The sequence below is a fragment of the Lemur catta genome, chromosome 19 (genome assembly GCF_020740605.2).
Source record: "Lemur catta isolate mLemCat1 chromosome 19, mLemCat1.pri, whole genome shotgun sequence".
In the NCBI taxonomy this organism is placed as follows: domain Eukaryota; kingdom Metazoa; phylum Chordata; class Mammalia; order Primates; family Lemuridae; genus Lemur; species Lemur catta.
Genome location: NC_059146.1, coordinates 25066184 through 25082632, shown reverse-complemented (window position 1 = coordinate 25082632; position 16449 = coordinate 25066184). Strand labels below are relative to the sequence as shown.

Sequence of the window (16449 nt, the reverse complement as noted above, 5' to 3'; positions counted from 1 at the left end):
AGACAGAGTCTCGCTATGTTGCCCAGGCTGGAGCACAGTGATGCCATCATAGCTCACTGCAGCCTCTGTCTTCTGGCCTCAAGTGATTCTCCCGGCTCAGCTTCCCAAAGTGCTGGGATTACAGATATAAGCCACCATGCACAGCCTTACGTGCCGTTTTGAGCAAGGTTACAGATCATGCTCTCAAAAAGATGTGTGTCTACAGAAGTTCAATGCAGCATCGTTGGCAGTACCCCCAAATTGGAAACAAAGCAAATGTCCATGAGACGAAGTGGGCCAAATTATGACCAATCTATAAGATGCAATATTACACAGCAGCTTAAAATGTTGTCAGCCATCCATTGTTAAGTTAAAGATATGGAATTCCAGTATATATATGTTTTATTTTATAAAAGGGGAAGAAAACAGTAGTAATAAAGATTCATTCATTTAACAAATATCTTTTTTTTTTTTTGGAGACAGAGTCTTGCTCTGTCCCCCGGCCTAGAGTGCCATGGTGTCAGCCTAGTTCACAGCAACCTCAAACTCCTGGGCTCAAGCGATCCTCCTGCCTCAGCCTCCCAAGTAGCTGGGACTACAGGCATGCACCACCATACCTGGCTAATCTTTTCTATATATTTTTAGTTGTCCAGCTAATTTCTTTCTATTTTTAGTAGAGATGGGGTCTCGTTCCTGCTCAGGCTGGTCTCAAACTCCTGACCTCAAGCGATCCACCTGCCTCGGCCTCCCAGAGTGCTAGGATTACAGGCGTGAGCCACCAACAAATATCTTTTGAAAGTCTACTATGTGTGCCAGACCCCGTTGGAGGCACGGGGGACATATCATGTATAAAACAGATAACATAGTGGAGGAGACAGACGGTGAACAAGATAAATAAATAAAAGATATGGTAGTTTAGAGGACGAATGGTAAAATGGAGAAATAAAGCCGCGAACAGGAAAAGGTATGGGAGGTTTTGTGATTTTTAAATGGGTGGTTTCACAGAAGGCCTCTTTGAGGAGGTGACCTTTGAATAAAGGGCCCAGGTAAGTGATCTAGTGAACTTGGCAGGTATTTGGGCAATTATAAGAGGATTAAGTTGTATGTGTAGAGATCTCTCAAAGGCTGTTAACAGTAGCCATATAAGGGGCAAGGGATTACCAGGTACTTCCACTGTCAATGTTTTAAATCACAAAATAAAATTACCACCACCTCTGGGACTCCACTTATAACTGTTATCACCTCTGGTGAAGATATTCCATAGCATTGATCATCTGTCATAATGGGTTTATTATGTCTAAGTTTAGTTAATGCATGCAACCCCTAGGGATTCTGTAGCCAAATCCAGCTGCTGCTTTGAATGTCTTCCAGTTCCCGGAATGCACCAAGCTCACTCACCACAGGGCCTTTGCACAGGCTGTGTGCATTGCCTGAACAGTCAGCCCCTCTCACCCTCAGGCCTCTCCTCCTGCTCCTCTGGTAAGGCATCTTCCACGGTAGCTGTTATTTCACATTTACTTGTGTCTTCCCTCATGAAGGTAGGGCTAGGGTCTCCCTTCCTCCTCATCTTTTTTTTTTTTGAGGCAGAGTCTCACTCTGTTGCCCTGGCTAGAGTGCCGTGGGATCAGCCTAGCTCACAGCAACCTCAATCTCCTGGGCTCAAGCGATCCTCCTGCCTCAGCCTCCCTAGTGGCTGGGACTACAGGCATGCGCCACCATGCCCAGCTAATTTTTTCTATAGATTTTTAGTTGTCCAGCTAATTTCTTTCTATTTTTTTTTTTTTCAGTAGAGACAGGGTCTTGCTCTTGCTCAGGCTGGTCTCCAACTCCTGAGCTCAAACGATCCTCCCAGAGTGCTAGGATTACAAGCGTGAGCCACCGCGCCTGGCCCTTCCTCCTCATTTTGACTCCCTCTCCACCTTTTCCCCAACACAGAGCCTGGCACTTAGTGTTGATTTAGAGAATGAATGAATAATTCTAGCGGTTGAAAATTTTTAACTTGTAAAACTGACTCCAAGGTTTTATTGGTAGGAGGGGGTCAAACCAAGTCAGGCTTCCAGTTGTCACCCGCCCAGTGCCTGGCCCCTACTTATTGGAACCAGGAATGAGGGTCTAGAGGCGGAATTAGCTTCAACAAAGAGGTAGAGGGCAAAGAGTGATGTATGTGTCTTCTCTTCCTGGAAGGAGGTAATTCAGAAAGAAGGAAGTTGAATAAGCTTCCGGATCCCCAGAGGAGACCAGGTCTATCCGCTCCGGCCTCCACCCGAAGGGGCGCGGCTCCTTTAAGGCTTCCGGAAACGGGCCGGCAGGGCCGGAAGTGACCCTCTTTATTTCCCCTCCTCACGTGGTGTGGGCAGGAAATGACGCAAACGGCCCGGGAGCTGCGGACGCAGAGGCCGACGGAGCCGGAGTCGCGGACGCCGCGGGGTCTCCGGGACAGGTGACCGGGGGACGGGGCCAGGAGCGCGCCTAGAGAGGGCGGGGCCTAAAACCCCACGTGGGGGGAGCGGGAGCAGGCGCGGGCGGGGTAGTGAGCAGCCGGCGGGGGCGGGGCCAGAATAGTCTGCGGGGGGCGGGGACAGGACGCCCACATGGGAAGCTGGCGGGGTGCGACGGGCCAGGCTGCGGGCGGGGCCAGGGTATGGGTGGGCAGCTGGGGGCGGGGCCTAAAAGTTGTGTCCGTGCTGTGGGCGTGTCCAGGACGCCGGCCCAAAACGCTGGGGGCGCGGCCAGAAAGTTTTGCTTCATCGGGAAGTGGATCCAGATCATTGGCGGGAAGTCGGGGGTGGATCCAGAGCGTCACGCAGAGGCGAGGGCGGGGCCAAAATGTGGCGGGGCGCCAGGGGGCGGGGGCGGGGCCAGGGTCTTGATGGGGAATGCTGGGGGTGGAGCCAGAAAGTTGTGCCTGAGCAAGGGACGCGACCAGAGCGTTGACGGGTAAGGTGGCAGATGTGCCGGAACATTGGCTGGAGAAGCCGGGGGCGGAGCCAGATGCTGGCGTTACGGGGCGGGGGCGGGATCGGGGGCGTGACCAGAAAGTTGACAAGGCAAGTCGGAGGCGGGGCCAGGGCGTGGGCTGAGGAAGCCGGGGGCGGGGCCGGAATAACATGAGAAGGCGGGGCCGGGCTCAGTCTGCGCCTGGGGAGCCTGGGGGCGGGGCCTGGGAAGGCGGAGGCGAGGCCAAGCTAAAGACGCAAGGGTGTGGGCGGGGTCCGAAGTCTGGCGGGAAAGGCGGGGCCAGAAAGTTTTTTCCCTGGTGGGGGCGGGGCCAAAGCGGTTTCCAGGATGCCGGGGGCGGGGCCCTGGCGTTCCCAGCAGGCTGGGCTAGGTTGGAGCTTTTCACTGAAAATCCGGGGGCGGGCCCAGGAAGTTTTGTTTTCGTTGGGGCGGGTGAGGTATTCACTGGGGAGGTCAAGCCAGGTCCTGGAAGCCTCGCCGGTGGGTACTGGGTCCGTTTTCAGTATCTTTTCGAGGGATGTGGGAGGCTGCCGTAGCTTTCTCAGGATGCTGGAGACAGGGCTGGGACAGAGAGTATGGAGTTTGAACTTTGAGTATAGGATTGGGGATGGTTCTGAAGCTTACCAGGAAGAGCTAGAATGTTCACTGGATGTGAGCGACACCAGAATGGACACGGGAGGATGGGTTAAGAACTTGCTTGTGCAGGTTGGGAGGAACTTTCTTGTGCAGGTTGTGCAGCTTGAGCTCTCCTGAGGTAAGGAACCCAGGCTAAAACTCTTACCACAGGCACGTGGAGGGCTGGACTAGAGTCTTCCTTTGGAGGAGAGCAATGTGGGATGTTTCCTTAAGCGGTTGGGTGGGGCCAGAACATTCCCAAGGTGGGTTTGACAACGATGTTTACAAGGGAAGTGGGTGAGTCCATAAAGATCATGAAGGAGCGGAGTCTGCATTTTTCCAGGGGCAGGGCTAGCTCTTGAAGAGGGAGTGAGAGTGAGGGCTAGAATTCTCTTGTAGTATAGGGTTTTTTTTGTTTGTTTGTATGTGTCTATGTGAGGATCTCCCAATACCAGATAGGATGAAGCAGATAGAGGGGCCATTGGCCTTAGTCCTTCTGTCCCTTCTGCCCTCAGGAATCCTCAGTGCTGCATCCTGATTCTGCAGGGGAGATTTGCTGGGACCCTGGCCCTGCCCAGCCATCGGAATGGTGAGACTAAAAGTGGGGTCTCTAGAATTTGAGCTTTGGGGAAGAGGACAGTATGTAGGGGACAGACTCTCAGATTCTGGATTGAATGGCCCTGGTGTGGGTGGAGGGTTTTTTCCCCATCCCTCAACTGCCTCCCGGTCTCAGGCAGCCACACTGGATTTGAAATCAAAGGAGGAGAAGGATGCTGAGTTGGACAAGAGGATCGAGGCTCTTCGGAGGAAGAATGAGGCCCTCATCCGGCGCTACCAGGTGCCCTAGCCCTGCCCTGGGAGACCCCATCCCCTCTCTTCCCCGCAGTGAGTTTTTCTCACCTCTCCCTTCCTTAAAACCTTTTCATGGCTCCGCATCATTGTCAGGATAAAAGCCAAAGGCCTTAGCCTGTCATTCCTTCCTTCATTCCATTATTCATTCATTCATCTGCAAATGTTCACCAAGGTGTCACTGTACCAGGCCCTGTGCTGCTAGGGATATAGCCTTGACTGAGACAGCCCTAGGCCTGCTCTTCCAGGGTTCAAGTCTAGTCAGGGAGACAGCCCTGTCTTCATTCATTAATGAGCCACCATGGACAAGGCTGAATAAGGGACTTTGCGGGTGTTTGGGAGTCCAGAGGGGGGCTCCTGACCCAGCCTGGGGACATGAAGGAGGGCTTCTTAGAGGAGGGCACTCTGAGGCCTGTGTGGTGAGTAGACATTAGCCAGTTGAAAAGGAGAGGGGAGCGTGTTTCAGGGAGGGAACAGTTTGTGTAAATACTTGGAAGCAAGAGAGAGCTTAGAGCTTAAAGTTGGAGCGTTCGTTGGGGGTAATTGCCTTGTAGAGGTCAACAGGGCTGGGCCATGGAGGGCCCTGAATGCCACCAGGCTGAGAGTTTCGGACTCTCCTGAGCACACTATGGAGCCATGGAGGGCTTTATCAAGGGGGACTAAGTCAGAATAGCTTTTTAGGAAGACCTCTCTGGCCTGCTTTATGGCAGTGGATGGGAGGAGGCAATACTGGAGACCAGAGACTAAGGAGGAAGCTGGGGCAGAAACCCTAGGGGAAGAGGTGGTGTCTGGCTCAGGACAGGGCTGTTGAGGGGGATGCGGTTACCGATGGGCAGCTGGGGGGAGAGGGAGGGTCCAGGACAAGGCCCAAGAACAGGTGGTGGGCTGTCCCTGAGCAGGATCCAGAAGGAGGCATGGGTTTCATTTATTCATTCTTCATGCATTCATTCATTAAAAAACAATTGAGTTTCTATTGTGTGTCAGGCAGTGTTTTAGTCTTGGAGTATATGTCAGTGAACAAAGTAGACACATTCCTGTCTCAGGTAGATTGTCGCAGTGGGGGAGGCAGACAGTAAGCAAAATGCACATGATGCCGGGTACTGGATGAGAACAGCGAGAACAGTGGGGAGCTGGATTCTACAGGGTGGCTGGGGAGGCCTCGCTGGGAAGGCAGCACTTGAGCAGAGACCCGAGGGAGGGAGAGGTTGAAAGCTCTCTGGGGAAAGGGTGTTCCTGGCAGAGGGATCAGCCAGTGCAAAGGCCCAGAGGCAGGTCTGAGCCTGGTGTGTTCTGGGGAGAGTGAGGAAGCCAGAGTGATCAAGGGGGAGAGGCTGAGAGAGGAGGTCAGGGAAGTAACGAGGCCAGGTCTTGGAGGGTCCCACAGGTTGTGGGGAAGGCACTTAACTCTGAGGTGGGCACCACAGGAGGGTTCTGAGCAGGGGAGCAACGTAACAGAGGTTGAGGGACAAAGCTGAAATGACCAGTTTTGAGAGAGGCCTGGGCTGGGGTCAGACTTAGGAGGGATTTGGGGAGACTGTGGGAGTCCAGATGGCAGACAGGGTACCTGATCCCTGCCCCCCACCCGTGCTTGCTCCCAGGAGATTGAAGAGGACCGCAAGAAAGCTGAACTCGAGGGAGTGGCAGTGACAGCTCCCCGGAAGGGCCGCTTGGTGGAGAAGGAGAACATGGCCGTCGAGGGGGTGAGCTCATCTCCAGGGCCGGTGGGTGGCCTCAATCCTGGTAGCTGCCCTCTCTGGGCATGGGGTATCCCATCCCAGTCTCTTTGCCCCAGTGACCGTACTTTTTGCCTTTCCCGTCTTCCAGGAGAAGAGCCTGGGTCCTTCCAGGAGGTCTCCTGGGAGCTCTCGGCCCCCGGGGGCCAGCAAGGGAGGCCGGACTCCTCCACAGCAGGGAGGCCGGGCAGGCATGGGCCGGACCTCCCGCAGCTGGGAGGACAGTCCCGGGGAGCAACCTCGAGGAGGAGCTGGGGGCCGTGGCCGGAGGGGCCGTGGCCGGGGGTCCCCTCATCTCTCTGGAGCTGGAGACGGCTCGACTGCTGACCGCAAGTCCAAGGTAGGAGCTGGGCAGGGCTTGAAGCCCTGGGCTGGGTCTCCCTTGTCTCGTTTTTCTCTGTTCCTACTCTCAAGTGGACTGTTTTTCCGTTTGTCTTTAGGGGGGTGTGTGTCTTTCTCTCTCTCCCCCTTCCTCTATCTCCCCACCATGTCTCCTTCCCTCCCCCTCCCCCCACCAGTGCTCTGTGCTCTCCCTGTGTCTCCTTCTTTCTCCCTCTCTCTGGTGTGTGCTCACTTGCCTGTCCTCTCTGCCCTTCTCTGTCTCCTCTGTCAGGCGCCCGCTGACTGCTGTGCTCATGGCAGTGCTCTTTCTGTGCCTGTCTCAATCCCTGAGGATTGTCTGTGGGGAGCAGTGACCTCACCAACGTCACTCCCCATGAGCTTCGGTTCTCACACTTATGCAGAAATAAGAATGAGATTTAAAGATATTGTAAGCGTTCTGTGACATCGGGCATCAAAGGGCTCAGAGTAAGCACTCAGTCAGTGTGGATGTTTGCTGTTTGGGCACGCTAAGCTGCTGTCACAGAAAGATCCCAGTGTGACGCGGCCCAAGTAGAGTGCAAGTTTATTTCCCTTGTGTGTGTTGAGCCCTGTGGTGCGGTGAGTGGTCCAGGTGGGGAGACCCTGCTCCCTGATGTCCCTCAGGGACCCAGGTTCCTGCCTTTTGTTGCTTGTTGGTCCCCTAGGGCATGGTCATTGTTTGCATGGGGAAAACTGGGTCCGCTGACACAACTGAGGTCCAGTTCCCAGGGAGGGGAAAGAAGGGTTTTATCACTTCTCTCGGGCTGTTGGTGAACTTCAACACCTGGCCACGCCCAGCTGCAGAGGAGACTGTTGGCCTTGTGCTCATCTGAAATTGTGTTGCTGTGGAGGCAGGGGTTGCCGGGGGTCCCTCAGCCATCTGCCAGGTTGTTACTGTTATTACCACCATTACTACCGTGGCCACCATGGTATGTCCCCAGCACCCTGACGCTGAACTCCCAGGTTCAGTGATTTGCTAGAAGGACTCACAAGGCTCAGCATGTGTCTGAGTCACGACTTAGATTTGTCACAGTGAAGGGGCACAGAGCAGATGCAGCAAGGGGGAAAGGTGCCCGGGCTGCAGTCTGGAGGAGAGTAGGTGCGAGCTGCCGAGTCCTCCCTGTGGGGTCACAAGGGATACATTTAATTCTTCTAGTACTGCATTGTGACCACACGTGTCTACCGGGATGCTCGTGAGGAGTTTTTAATTGGAGACAGTGGCGCAGGCTCCCTCTGCCTAACACATACCAACGTTCCAGACCCCAAGGAGGACAGCGGGCGTGCAGTGTGTACCGTGCTGTAGGCACAGTCTGGGCACAGTGAGCTGCCCTGTCAGGTCACCGTTGGCTGGGAACACCGTGTGGGCACATTGCCAGACGCCAGCCAGGGCTCGCCTTGCCAGCAGGCCTGTCCCAGGAGAGTGGTCTCGGGCCTCCTGTGCCAGCCCTCTTCTGCACAGGGGCTGAGTAGTCTCCTGATGCCAGGCGTCTCCATCTTTGTCCCCCCTGCCCCCCAGGAGTGGGAGGAGAGGCGCAGGCAGAACATCGAGAAGATGAACGAGGAGATGGAGAAGATCGCAGAGTACGAGCGTAACCAGCGGGTCAGTAGTGCAGGCGTCCCTGTCCCTGAGGCGGGGCAGAGCTGCCCGAGCTCCTGGGGAGCCCGCCAACCCCTCCTCCCCCGCCCGCAGGAAGGGGTGCTGGAGCCAAACCCCGTGCGGAACTTCCTGGATGACCCTCGGCGACGCAGTGGGCCCCTGGATGAGCCAGAGCGGGACCGCCGGGAGGGCAGCCGCCGGCACGGGCGCAACTGGGGGGGGCCTGACTTCGAGCGGGTGCGCTGCGGCCTCGAGCACGAGCGGCAGGTGGGTGCTGGCAGCAGGGGCACCCTGGGCACTCAGTGTTGTGACAGGGCCTGAGTGCACAGCAGACCGAGACAGACGGGGACCACAGTGTCTCTCTCTCTCGCTGGTAGCAGAGTTTTAACTGTTAAGGATTTGGGGCATGCTTTGATTCCTGGTAGGGGGAGTCTCCCTCATCGTTGATAATTGGAGCATTTATGAGGTACCCTCCATGTGGCTTTGTGAGGGGTAGGGATCCGGCCTAGGAGAGGAGGGACAGGCACCAGTGGTTCATCCCCAAGTTGCCTGTCAGCTCTTCCGCTGGTACCACACTGCTGCAGTTGTAGCTGTATGGTTTTGGGGTTTTGCCTTGTTACCAACTAGGCACCTACTGTGTGCCGGGCCCTGTTTGGGATGCTGGGGATGAGAGTTATGGGGCAAAGCCCCTGCCCTGGTGACATCTGTCCCGGTGGGAGCTAAGTAAGCGAAAATGCAGTGAGATGTCAGGCAATGCCAAATGCTTGAAGAAAAGTCTGGCAGGGTGAGGGGGTGGAGGGGTGCTTCTTAAGAAAGAGAGGGCTGGGAGGGCCTCTGTGAGGAGGTGCCACTTGAGTGGACCTGGTTCTGGTTTCTGCTTTGTGACGCTGAGTGAGTGGATCCATCTCTCAGTTGAGGGGTGGGCTGGGGTGGGTTTGGATCCCCCGGTGACTGCCTGTCGCTGGGGTGGGGCAGGGCCGCCGGGCCGGCCTGAGCGGTGCTGGAGACATGACGCTGTCCATGACGGGCCGGGAGCGCTCAGAGTACCTGCGCTGGAAGCAGGAGAGGGAGAAGATCGACCAGGAGCGGCTGCAGAGACACCGCAAGCCCACCGGCCAGTGGCGGCGGGAGTGGGACGCTGAGAAGACCGATGGGATGTGAGTCTCCTGCTGGCCTGCGTTGGGCTCCTCCTTGAACTTGGCCCCGACCCCTAATTCCTTTGCCTCTCTCTGGTCTCTTCGCCTGTATGGCAGTGAGTGAGTACGACATCCCATTGGTGCTGCATGACAGCCACCAAATCTCAGTGGCACGTGAAAGCATTTCTGTCCCACATGCTCGGGGTGAGCTGGCTTCTCCTGTTAGCTGTGGGTTAAGCTGTGGGTCCCACTGGGGTTGGTCCCTCCGGTCAGGTTGGACACAGTCTGCTCCTTTTCGGGTCCCAGGAAACATCTCAGTTATTGCACCATTGTCCTGAGGATCAACTTCCATAGTCAAGAAGGTTCTGGAAGAGCCGATGAAAGGCAGTCTTTAAAATTCGGCAACTTTTGGTTTAAACCCATCCTTTATTTTTTGCTGCCTTGAAAGTTTGCTTACACCTATAACTGCTATTTTTGGCTCTGGTTAAAGATAAGGATTTTGTCTGTTTGCCTGGTGGTCAGGAGCATTTTTATTTTTTTCCTTTTGAATTGTGAGCCAAGCACACGCAGGTGGGAGAAGTATTTTGCACAGATACTATAGCCATTGTTTCTAAGGAATAGCTTTTTGGGGGAATGCTCTCAGGGTTTAGGATGAGAAAGTCATTGTTTTTCTTTCGTGTCCCCAAAGCAGTCTGCAGCAAGTCTAATGAACGACATTGCTTTTGTCAGCAAATATTTTTTCTTTTAAAAAATTTTTTTAAAAATCTTTTTTTTTTTTTTTTTTTACCATCAATACCATGATGCTTAATATTGTCAGCAAATATATATTGAGTCTCTTCTGTGTGTCACGGAAGGTTCTAGGTGATGGAGAAACAGCAGTGAGCAAAATGTTTCTGCCTTCATGGAACTTAGTGTCTGATGGGAAGGACGTGCCGAGTATCAAAGCAGAGTGAGGAGACGGGGCCGGGTTGTTATTTTAGATTAGGTAATATATGTAATGTTATTTTAGGTGGGGTTTCAGGCAGGTCTCTAAGGTGGGGCCTGACAGGTGAGGGAGCAAGCCTCACCAAGCCCCTGAAAGGTTGGGGAAAGAATGTTCCAGAAACAGCAGGTGCGAGGGCCTGCGGCAGAGAGCCTGCTTAGCAGGGGAGCTCAGAGGGTGACAGGGAGTGAGGTCAGGCAGTGAGCTGGGGGCCATGCACCTTGGCAAGGGTCTGTGGTACCCCCTCCCAAATTTTTGGTTTTGGGACCAGTCAAATCTTTTTCTTTCTGTTTGTCACTTGGATGTCATACTTGCCTTTCCACCTGGTCTCTTGCCATGTCTAACCAGTGTACCCTGTCTAGCTGATCTTCTGTCTCTCTGATCTGATTATGGACCCTGATCTCTCCCCTTCTCTCTCCCCAACCCTCCTGCTCCCTTGTCCCCCCAGTTGCCTACTCACCCTGCTTTCTCTGTCCCCCCGCAGGTTCAAGGATGGCCCAACCCCTGCCCACGAGCCGTCCCACCGCTATGGTGGTAGGTTGGGTGGGAGGAGGCAGCTGGCTGGGCTGGGCCTAGGGGTGGAGAGGTGGCTGTGCCATATCCCCTCCCCTGATTCTTGGGTTCTGTTGCAGATGACCAGGGCTGGGCCCGGCCCCCCAGGCCCCCAACTTTTGGGGAGTTCCTGTCCCAGCACAAAGCTGAGGTCAGCAGTCGCAGGAGGAGAAAGAGCAGCCGGCCCCAGGCCAAGGCAGCCTCCCGTGCCTACAGGTGGGGGCACCCTTCTCCAGCATTTTCGCCCCTCCAGGGCTGTCCCCAGGGTGTTCTCTGACTTGCCTGTGAATGTATGGGTCCATCTGTCCCTGTCTTGGTTGTCTCTCAGGGACTGGGTTTTAGGGGGTTGGGGTATGGCTCTTGGCTGTACCCTCATTTGTCCTCTTTCCCCTTCCCACCCATCTCCCCTCCTGCCACCTGCCCCCCTTCTATTTCTGTCCTTGACACTTGGGGACACACGTCCACCACTCCCTCAGCGCTCCAACATGCTGGGTCCTGTCTGGGCAGCTCCTCCACGGGGAGAGGTGGGAGGTATGCAGCCCCTTCCTCCTGTCCCTCTCCACCTGGGCCTCACCCTTTTCCTCCGTCCCCTCCAGTGACCATGATGACCGCTGGGAGACGAAAGAGGAGGCAGTGTCCCCGGCCCCGGAGGCCCCACAGCCCACGTCCCCCACAGAGACGTCCACGCAGGTGAGGCGGGGCTGCTGCGGGGCAGGGGTGTGTGGAGGTGCCTGGGGCTGCGCCTCCCTGACCCACCCTGTTCCCACAGCCACCCGAGACCCCTGCCCCTGCCCACCGGCCTCCTGAGGATGAGGGGGAGGAGAATGAGGGGGAGGAGGATGAAGAGTGGGAGGACATGAGTGAGGATGTGAGTGAGGATGAGGATGAGGAAGATGTCGAGGAGGAAGTCGAAGAGGAAGACAACCGTGAGGAGGAGGAAGAACCAGCCCAAGACCACCCCCCCCAAGAGGCTGACCCCGCTGGGAACCCCACCAGTGAGCCCGCTGACAGAGCGTCCTCCAGCCCCGAGGAGCCCCTGCCGCTTCCCCAGGCCCCTGCCACACCTTCCAGCCCCTTCTCACCACCTGGCGGCCACCAGCCTGTGTCCGACTGGGGTGAAGAGATGGAGCTGAATTCTCCCCGGACCGCCCACCCGGCTGGCGCCCTCTCTTCGGGTGAGGCCTGGCCTTTTGGGAATGCATGAAGCTTGCTGCCTGTCGCATGTCCCAGGGGTGTGGCTGGAGGTGGGGATGCTTGGGGGCTGGGCCCCAGGACCCTGTATGCCCCACAGCCCTGGCGGCTGGGGAGGACAGTCCTTTGTAGTGTTATGCCCGTCTCTGGAATGCCCACTCCCAGAGCCCGCCCTGGGCCATTCAGAGCCCCCTCCCCAATAAAGAATTCACATCCTCAAATGACATTCCCCTAAGTGTGTCCTTCAGCCCCCTCTAACTCCCCCTGGGCCTTCTCTCTTGGGGTGGGGAGATGTGGGAGGGGGCTTAACTGGGCCTCCTCTTCCCTAGGAGGTGACCAGCCAGCCCCTGCCTCCCTGGAGAGTGGGCCCAGCCTCCTAGGAACCCAGAAAGCTGAAGAGGAGGGGTCTGAGGCAACTCCAGGTGGGGGAGTGCATGGGGTGGGGGGAGGTGGAAGTGGCCACCTTCCTCTTCCTCTGGGGCCCAGGGGCAGAAGGGCTTGGGTGAGGCTCCACCAGGAGTATATGGGGGTAGCATTTGGTGAGGTCTGAATGGGGGCCACGCTGTGGATGGGATTGCTGCAAGAGCTAAGGCCACGGGGGTGGGGCTAAGAGGTGGAAGCGGTGAGGAGGTGGAGGGAGGATGGCATTAGAATTTAGAGGTCCAGGCTACGCAGAGGACAGAGGATTGAGACAGCGGGAGACCTTGTCTCCACAAAAAATAGAAAAATTAGCCAGGCGTGATGGCGCGCACCTGTAGTCCCAGCTACTTGGGAGGTTGAGGCAGGAGGATCACTTGAGCCAGGAGTTTGAGGTTGCTGTGAGCTATGATGATACCACTCCACTCTAACCCCAGCGACAGAGCTTGTCTCAACAACAACAAAAAATTGACCCCAGGGCTTTTTGGAAGCAAGATACAGGTAATGGGGTGGGGCTGGTACTAGGGTAGGAGCTTAGGACTGGACTTTGAAATTTGAATTGGCCCATAAAGGTTAAAAAAGGGCGAAGGGATGGAGGAATGGATTTAGCCCTGGGTGGGATTAGAGTTTTGAGGTGCAAACAAGTGGGGTGGCTAAATTAGAATAGATGCTGACCCCATTAGAATTTGGGACCAACAGAATGGGAGCAAGAGGTGGAACCCCTAACCTCACTTCCACTGGGCAGGGGCCAGATTTTGAACCAGGGACCCCCCCCCACGTGGGATTAGGATTGGGGCACAGCGAGGAAGGGCTGGTTAGAATGTCTGGTGGTGGGGAAGGAAATGGGAGGGCACATGCTGTAGGGCCCGCTTCATGGAAGTTAGGACTGGGAGATGGGGCTGGGATAGGAGGGGACATCTTGGGTAGGTGGGTGGGCGAGGGCCCCAAGCTCTCTGCTTTTGGCCACGTGTTGGCTGGGTGACGGCTACCCCAGCGTTTCCTCGGGGGTGTATGCTGCTTCGTGGATCCACTGAGAGGATTAAAGGAGTCTGAGGCCGGTAAACCGCTTAGCGCGGGGCTGCAACAGACTCGATTGGGATGGGCGTGGCTAGATGGGGGAGGGGGAGAGGTGGAAAGATTGTTCCTCCTCTTCTGATCCTCCCTTCTTTCCCCAGAGGCAGGCCCCGAGGGCCAGGAGACAGCGGAGATCACCGACTTCCAGAGGGTGCGTTTCTGCAAGGTGGTGGCGGCCGCTCCGCCCCCGGGGGCCGCCCGCTGACCGCGCCCGCCGGACCACGGCCTCCGGCCTCCGCGCTCTGCACTAACCTCCCGCCGCCTCGCTCCTCTGTCCTCTGCTTCTGCCACACTCCAGCCAGGAGAGGGTTAAATGTAAGGGGGGAGGAGCCAGGGTCAGTGAACGGGGTGGGGCCAGGGCAGTAGTCTGAATTTTGTGAGGACTCGGTCCAGGCCCTACACGTGGGGGACATCGTCTCCGTGTTAGCCTCCCATGGAGGCCGTGGGGGGGGGGGCTAGGTGCAGTCCCCAGGCCTAGTTTCCCGCCTCCAGGAGCTTACATCTGGGGCATGGCAAATAGCCGGCGACTCTTCCGAAGGGCTTGAATCACTCGGGCGTCAGCCTCGTCACTATTAAACGCAGTGCTTCCGCTAACCCTCGAACTGTGTTTCTGGCGGGGGCAGGCTGGGTTGCTGTGCTTGGCGGGCTTTTCCGTGGCGGATAGAGGCGGGAGGAAGGGGTCTTCCTTTCTCCACCCACCCTGATACGTCTTCCCCCTCCCGCAGGCCTCCCCGAATTCCTGAAGACGCTGCTGGGAGGGGACTGAAGCTTCCCCGCCTTGATGGGGAGGGGGCGTCAGGAGGGGGTTAATCTGGATTTCCAGCCTGTGTTCTTCTCCCCAGTCCTCACTCTGCACCCCATGTCTCTAAGGAGAGGGAGAAATTGAGGGGAGTGGGGGAGGAGCTGGGGGAAGGGGCGCGCTTGGGGCGAGGGGCGGAGCTGGAACCTCTGGAGGTGGGGTTAGATCTCGGGACCCCTGAGAGGGCCGCTGACTGCGTGGAAGAGGAGGCACCTAGTACCAGGAGGGGCGGGGTTAGGGTGCATGGGCGGGGCCAGAAATCTGGCAGGCGGAGTTAGAACATGGGGCGGAGCTAGCATGTGGGGGTGGGGCTAGGCCTGTACGAGCCGGTTTGGATGGGGGCTCCTAACGCTGATGGGGGTGGCCACCGGTGGGGGCGTGGCCAGGATGCTGTGCGGGAGCCTGTAGAGTGAGGAGGAAAGGGGGGCTCGAACTGCAATGTGTTGAGGCCAGAGGGGGAAGAGGGCGGGTTCGAGTGCTGGAGTTGACAGGTTCATGGGGAGAAAACGGGGTTGAGGCTGAGGGGCGGGGCTACAGCGCTGGGCGAGGCTTGAGAGTGTAAAGGGGGTGGGCTTGGAGGCGGGGGCGGGGCTGGGGCGGGCCCATGCCGCAGGGAAGGCCCGCCCCCGTGGGGGCGTGGTCATGCCTAGCGGGGGCGGAGTCGGGGGCTGTTCAGACCGCGAGGCGGTCCTGGGGGCCGTGTGGGGCGGGGCCTGTGCGGCCGTGGTGCTGGCCGAGTGGGCTGCGGGGATGCGGGGCACGAGCTGTGTGGGCGGTGGCGGCGAAAGCCCCGGCAGCGCCGGGCTGAGCGAGGGCCCGCGGGGCCGCTGGCTGCGCCTGGCTCCGGTCTGCGCCTACTTCCTCTGCGTCTCGCTGGCTGCCGTGCTGCTCGCCGTGTACTACGGTCTCATCTGGGTCCCCACGCGGCCCCCAGCGGGCCCCGCCGGTCCACTGCCTAGCGCGCCGTCCCCTCCGTGTGCTGCCCGCCCGGGCGCGCCGCCTGCCCCGGCGCCCGCCGCTGCCTCCATCTCCTGCCTCCTGGGAGCCCCTGGCGGGCCGCGACCCCAGCTCCAGCTGCCACCGAGCCGCCGCCGCCGCCGCCGTCGCCGCAGCGACCCTAGCCGTGGCCCAAGCCGCCAGACGCCCAGAGAGACGCCAGAGGCTGCAGGGGGGTGAGGACCCGGGTAACCCTCCCTTCCACCCCAACCCGGACCATCAGCCCTCGAGAGCCCGGCGCTCCATGCCATGGATGCGCCGGCACCGGGTGGGCCCGGGCTCCCTCTTAATGACATCGCCCAGCGTCTCCGGAGCCGTCATCCTGAAGAATGGGGGGTAAGGGGGTGTCGGCTCGGGGCCTCACCCCTTGCAGCTCCTCTGCTGTCAGGCCGGGTCCTCCACCATCTGGCGGACCCCATCCCGACTTCTGCCTCCTATCCTCCCACTCTAGGATTCTGAGCACAGAGCCCGCAGCTCACCCTTCTCAACTCCCCGAATCTCTGTGTCTGTCTGTCCATCTGCAATAAACTCCAGCCCCAGGTGCCTCGTGCTGTGTCTGTCCTGTTGTCTGCAGAGATGTCTCCTCCCACGTTTGTGAGGGGAAGTCCCTGGGGTGTAGCCTTTGTTTTTCTTGCCCCTGGTGGGCTGTGTGGGCTTTTTCCTTTCCTTAGGAAGCCGTTCTCTTTCATCGCCCTCATGTAATTTTCGGTTTGGAGCGGGGAGAAGAGGCTTATCAACAACAGGGCCTTTGAAGGTCAGACAGTATGAAGGACTTCTTAGTGTTTTATGTGCTTGGGGCAGAGGACAAGTGTCTTTCTGGAGAGAAGCAGTTGTCTCTGTGACATGTTACTTCTCACTGTAACATGCCCTCGTGTTACAGCGTGGGAGACAGGAGGAAGGTGGGATGATTTGGGGGCAAGAACTGAGGTTCTGGGGGTTGCTGTTAGTATAATTAGCATGACAGAGGGTAAATCATCCTGAGATCTCAGTTCGCTGTTATGAGGGAATGATACTTGTCTTCTTTCTGGGGCTAGAGAGATGGAGGTAGACGAGGGTGGTGACACTTCTCTGCCTCTGGAAACCTCAGAGCAAGTTACCAGAGCACTGTGCTGCCTTTGAAGATTAGTACAGCCTCTCTGGCCTGCAATGCGGAGTAACCAAGCCTGAGAAACTCAGGTCTAGCTTCTGGGGAAGGAGTCAGAGGTAGTTGT

At 57.4% G+C, this 16449-nt stretch overlaps 2 protein-coding genes across 5 annotated transcripts; both read left to right on the top strand.

Annotated features, from left to right (window-relative positions):
* The first annotated feature begins 2270 nt into the window (after window positions 1-2270).
* Window positions 2271-14339, top strand: CCDC9 (coiled-coil domain containing 9). Of its 4 annotated transcripts, none has more exons than XM_045531320.1 (15): window positions 2271-2419; window positions 4068-4141; window positions 4286-4390; window positions 6000-6101; window positions 6226-6474; window positions 8011-8094; window positions 8185-8358; window positions 9067-9248; window positions 10694-10743; window positions 10842-10977; window positions 11358-11451; window positions 11531-11936; window positions 12282-12374; window positions 13545-13594; window positions 14169-14338. In XM_045531320.1, exons 2-15 carry the CDS (start codon window positions 4139-4141, stop codon window positions 14184-14186), a joined length of 1746 nt encoding a protein of 581 aa, XP_045387276.1. In that variant the 5' UTR covers window positions 2271-2419; window positions 4068-4138; the 3' UTR covers window positions 14187-14338. The 4 variants fall into 4 exon arrangements, with proteins under 4 accessions (XP_045387276.1, XP_045387278.1, XP_045387277.1 ...); XM_045531321.1 differs by lacking the exon at window positions 2271-2419 and adding an exon at window positions 3339-3417; XM_045531323.1 differs by lacking the exons at window positions 2271-2419; window positions 4068-4141 and having other exon boundaries at window positions 4352-4437; window positions 14169-14339.
* A 481-nt stretch (window positions 14340-14820) lies between these two features.
* Window positions 14821-15781, top strand: INAFM1 (InaF motif containing 1). The gene has a single exon (XM_045531324.1). It carries the CDS (start codon window positions 14885-14887, stop codon window positions 15416-15418), a length of 534 nt encoding a protein of 177 aa, XP_045387280.1. The 5' UTR covers window positions 14821-14884; the 3' UTR covers window positions 15419-15781.
* Window positions 15782-16449: the final 668 nt, after the last annotated feature.

Bases quoted from the DNA above. Each gene is read 5' to 3' on its own strand.
- CCDC9 (XM_045531320.1), top strand. The intron at 9,249-10,693 runs GTGAGTCTCCTG...GTCCCCCCGCAG, and splicing joins GCTGAGAAGACCGATGGGAT to GTTCAAGGATGGCCCAACCC. The intron at 11,937-12,281 runs GTGAGGCCTGGC...CCTCTTCCCTAG, and splicing joins GGCTGGCGCCCTCTCTTCGG to GAGGTGACCAGCCAGCCCCT.
- INAFM1 (XM_045531324.1), top strand. From the start codon at position 14,885: ATGCCTAGCGGGGGCGGAGTCGGGGGCTGTTCAGACCGCGAGGCGGTC.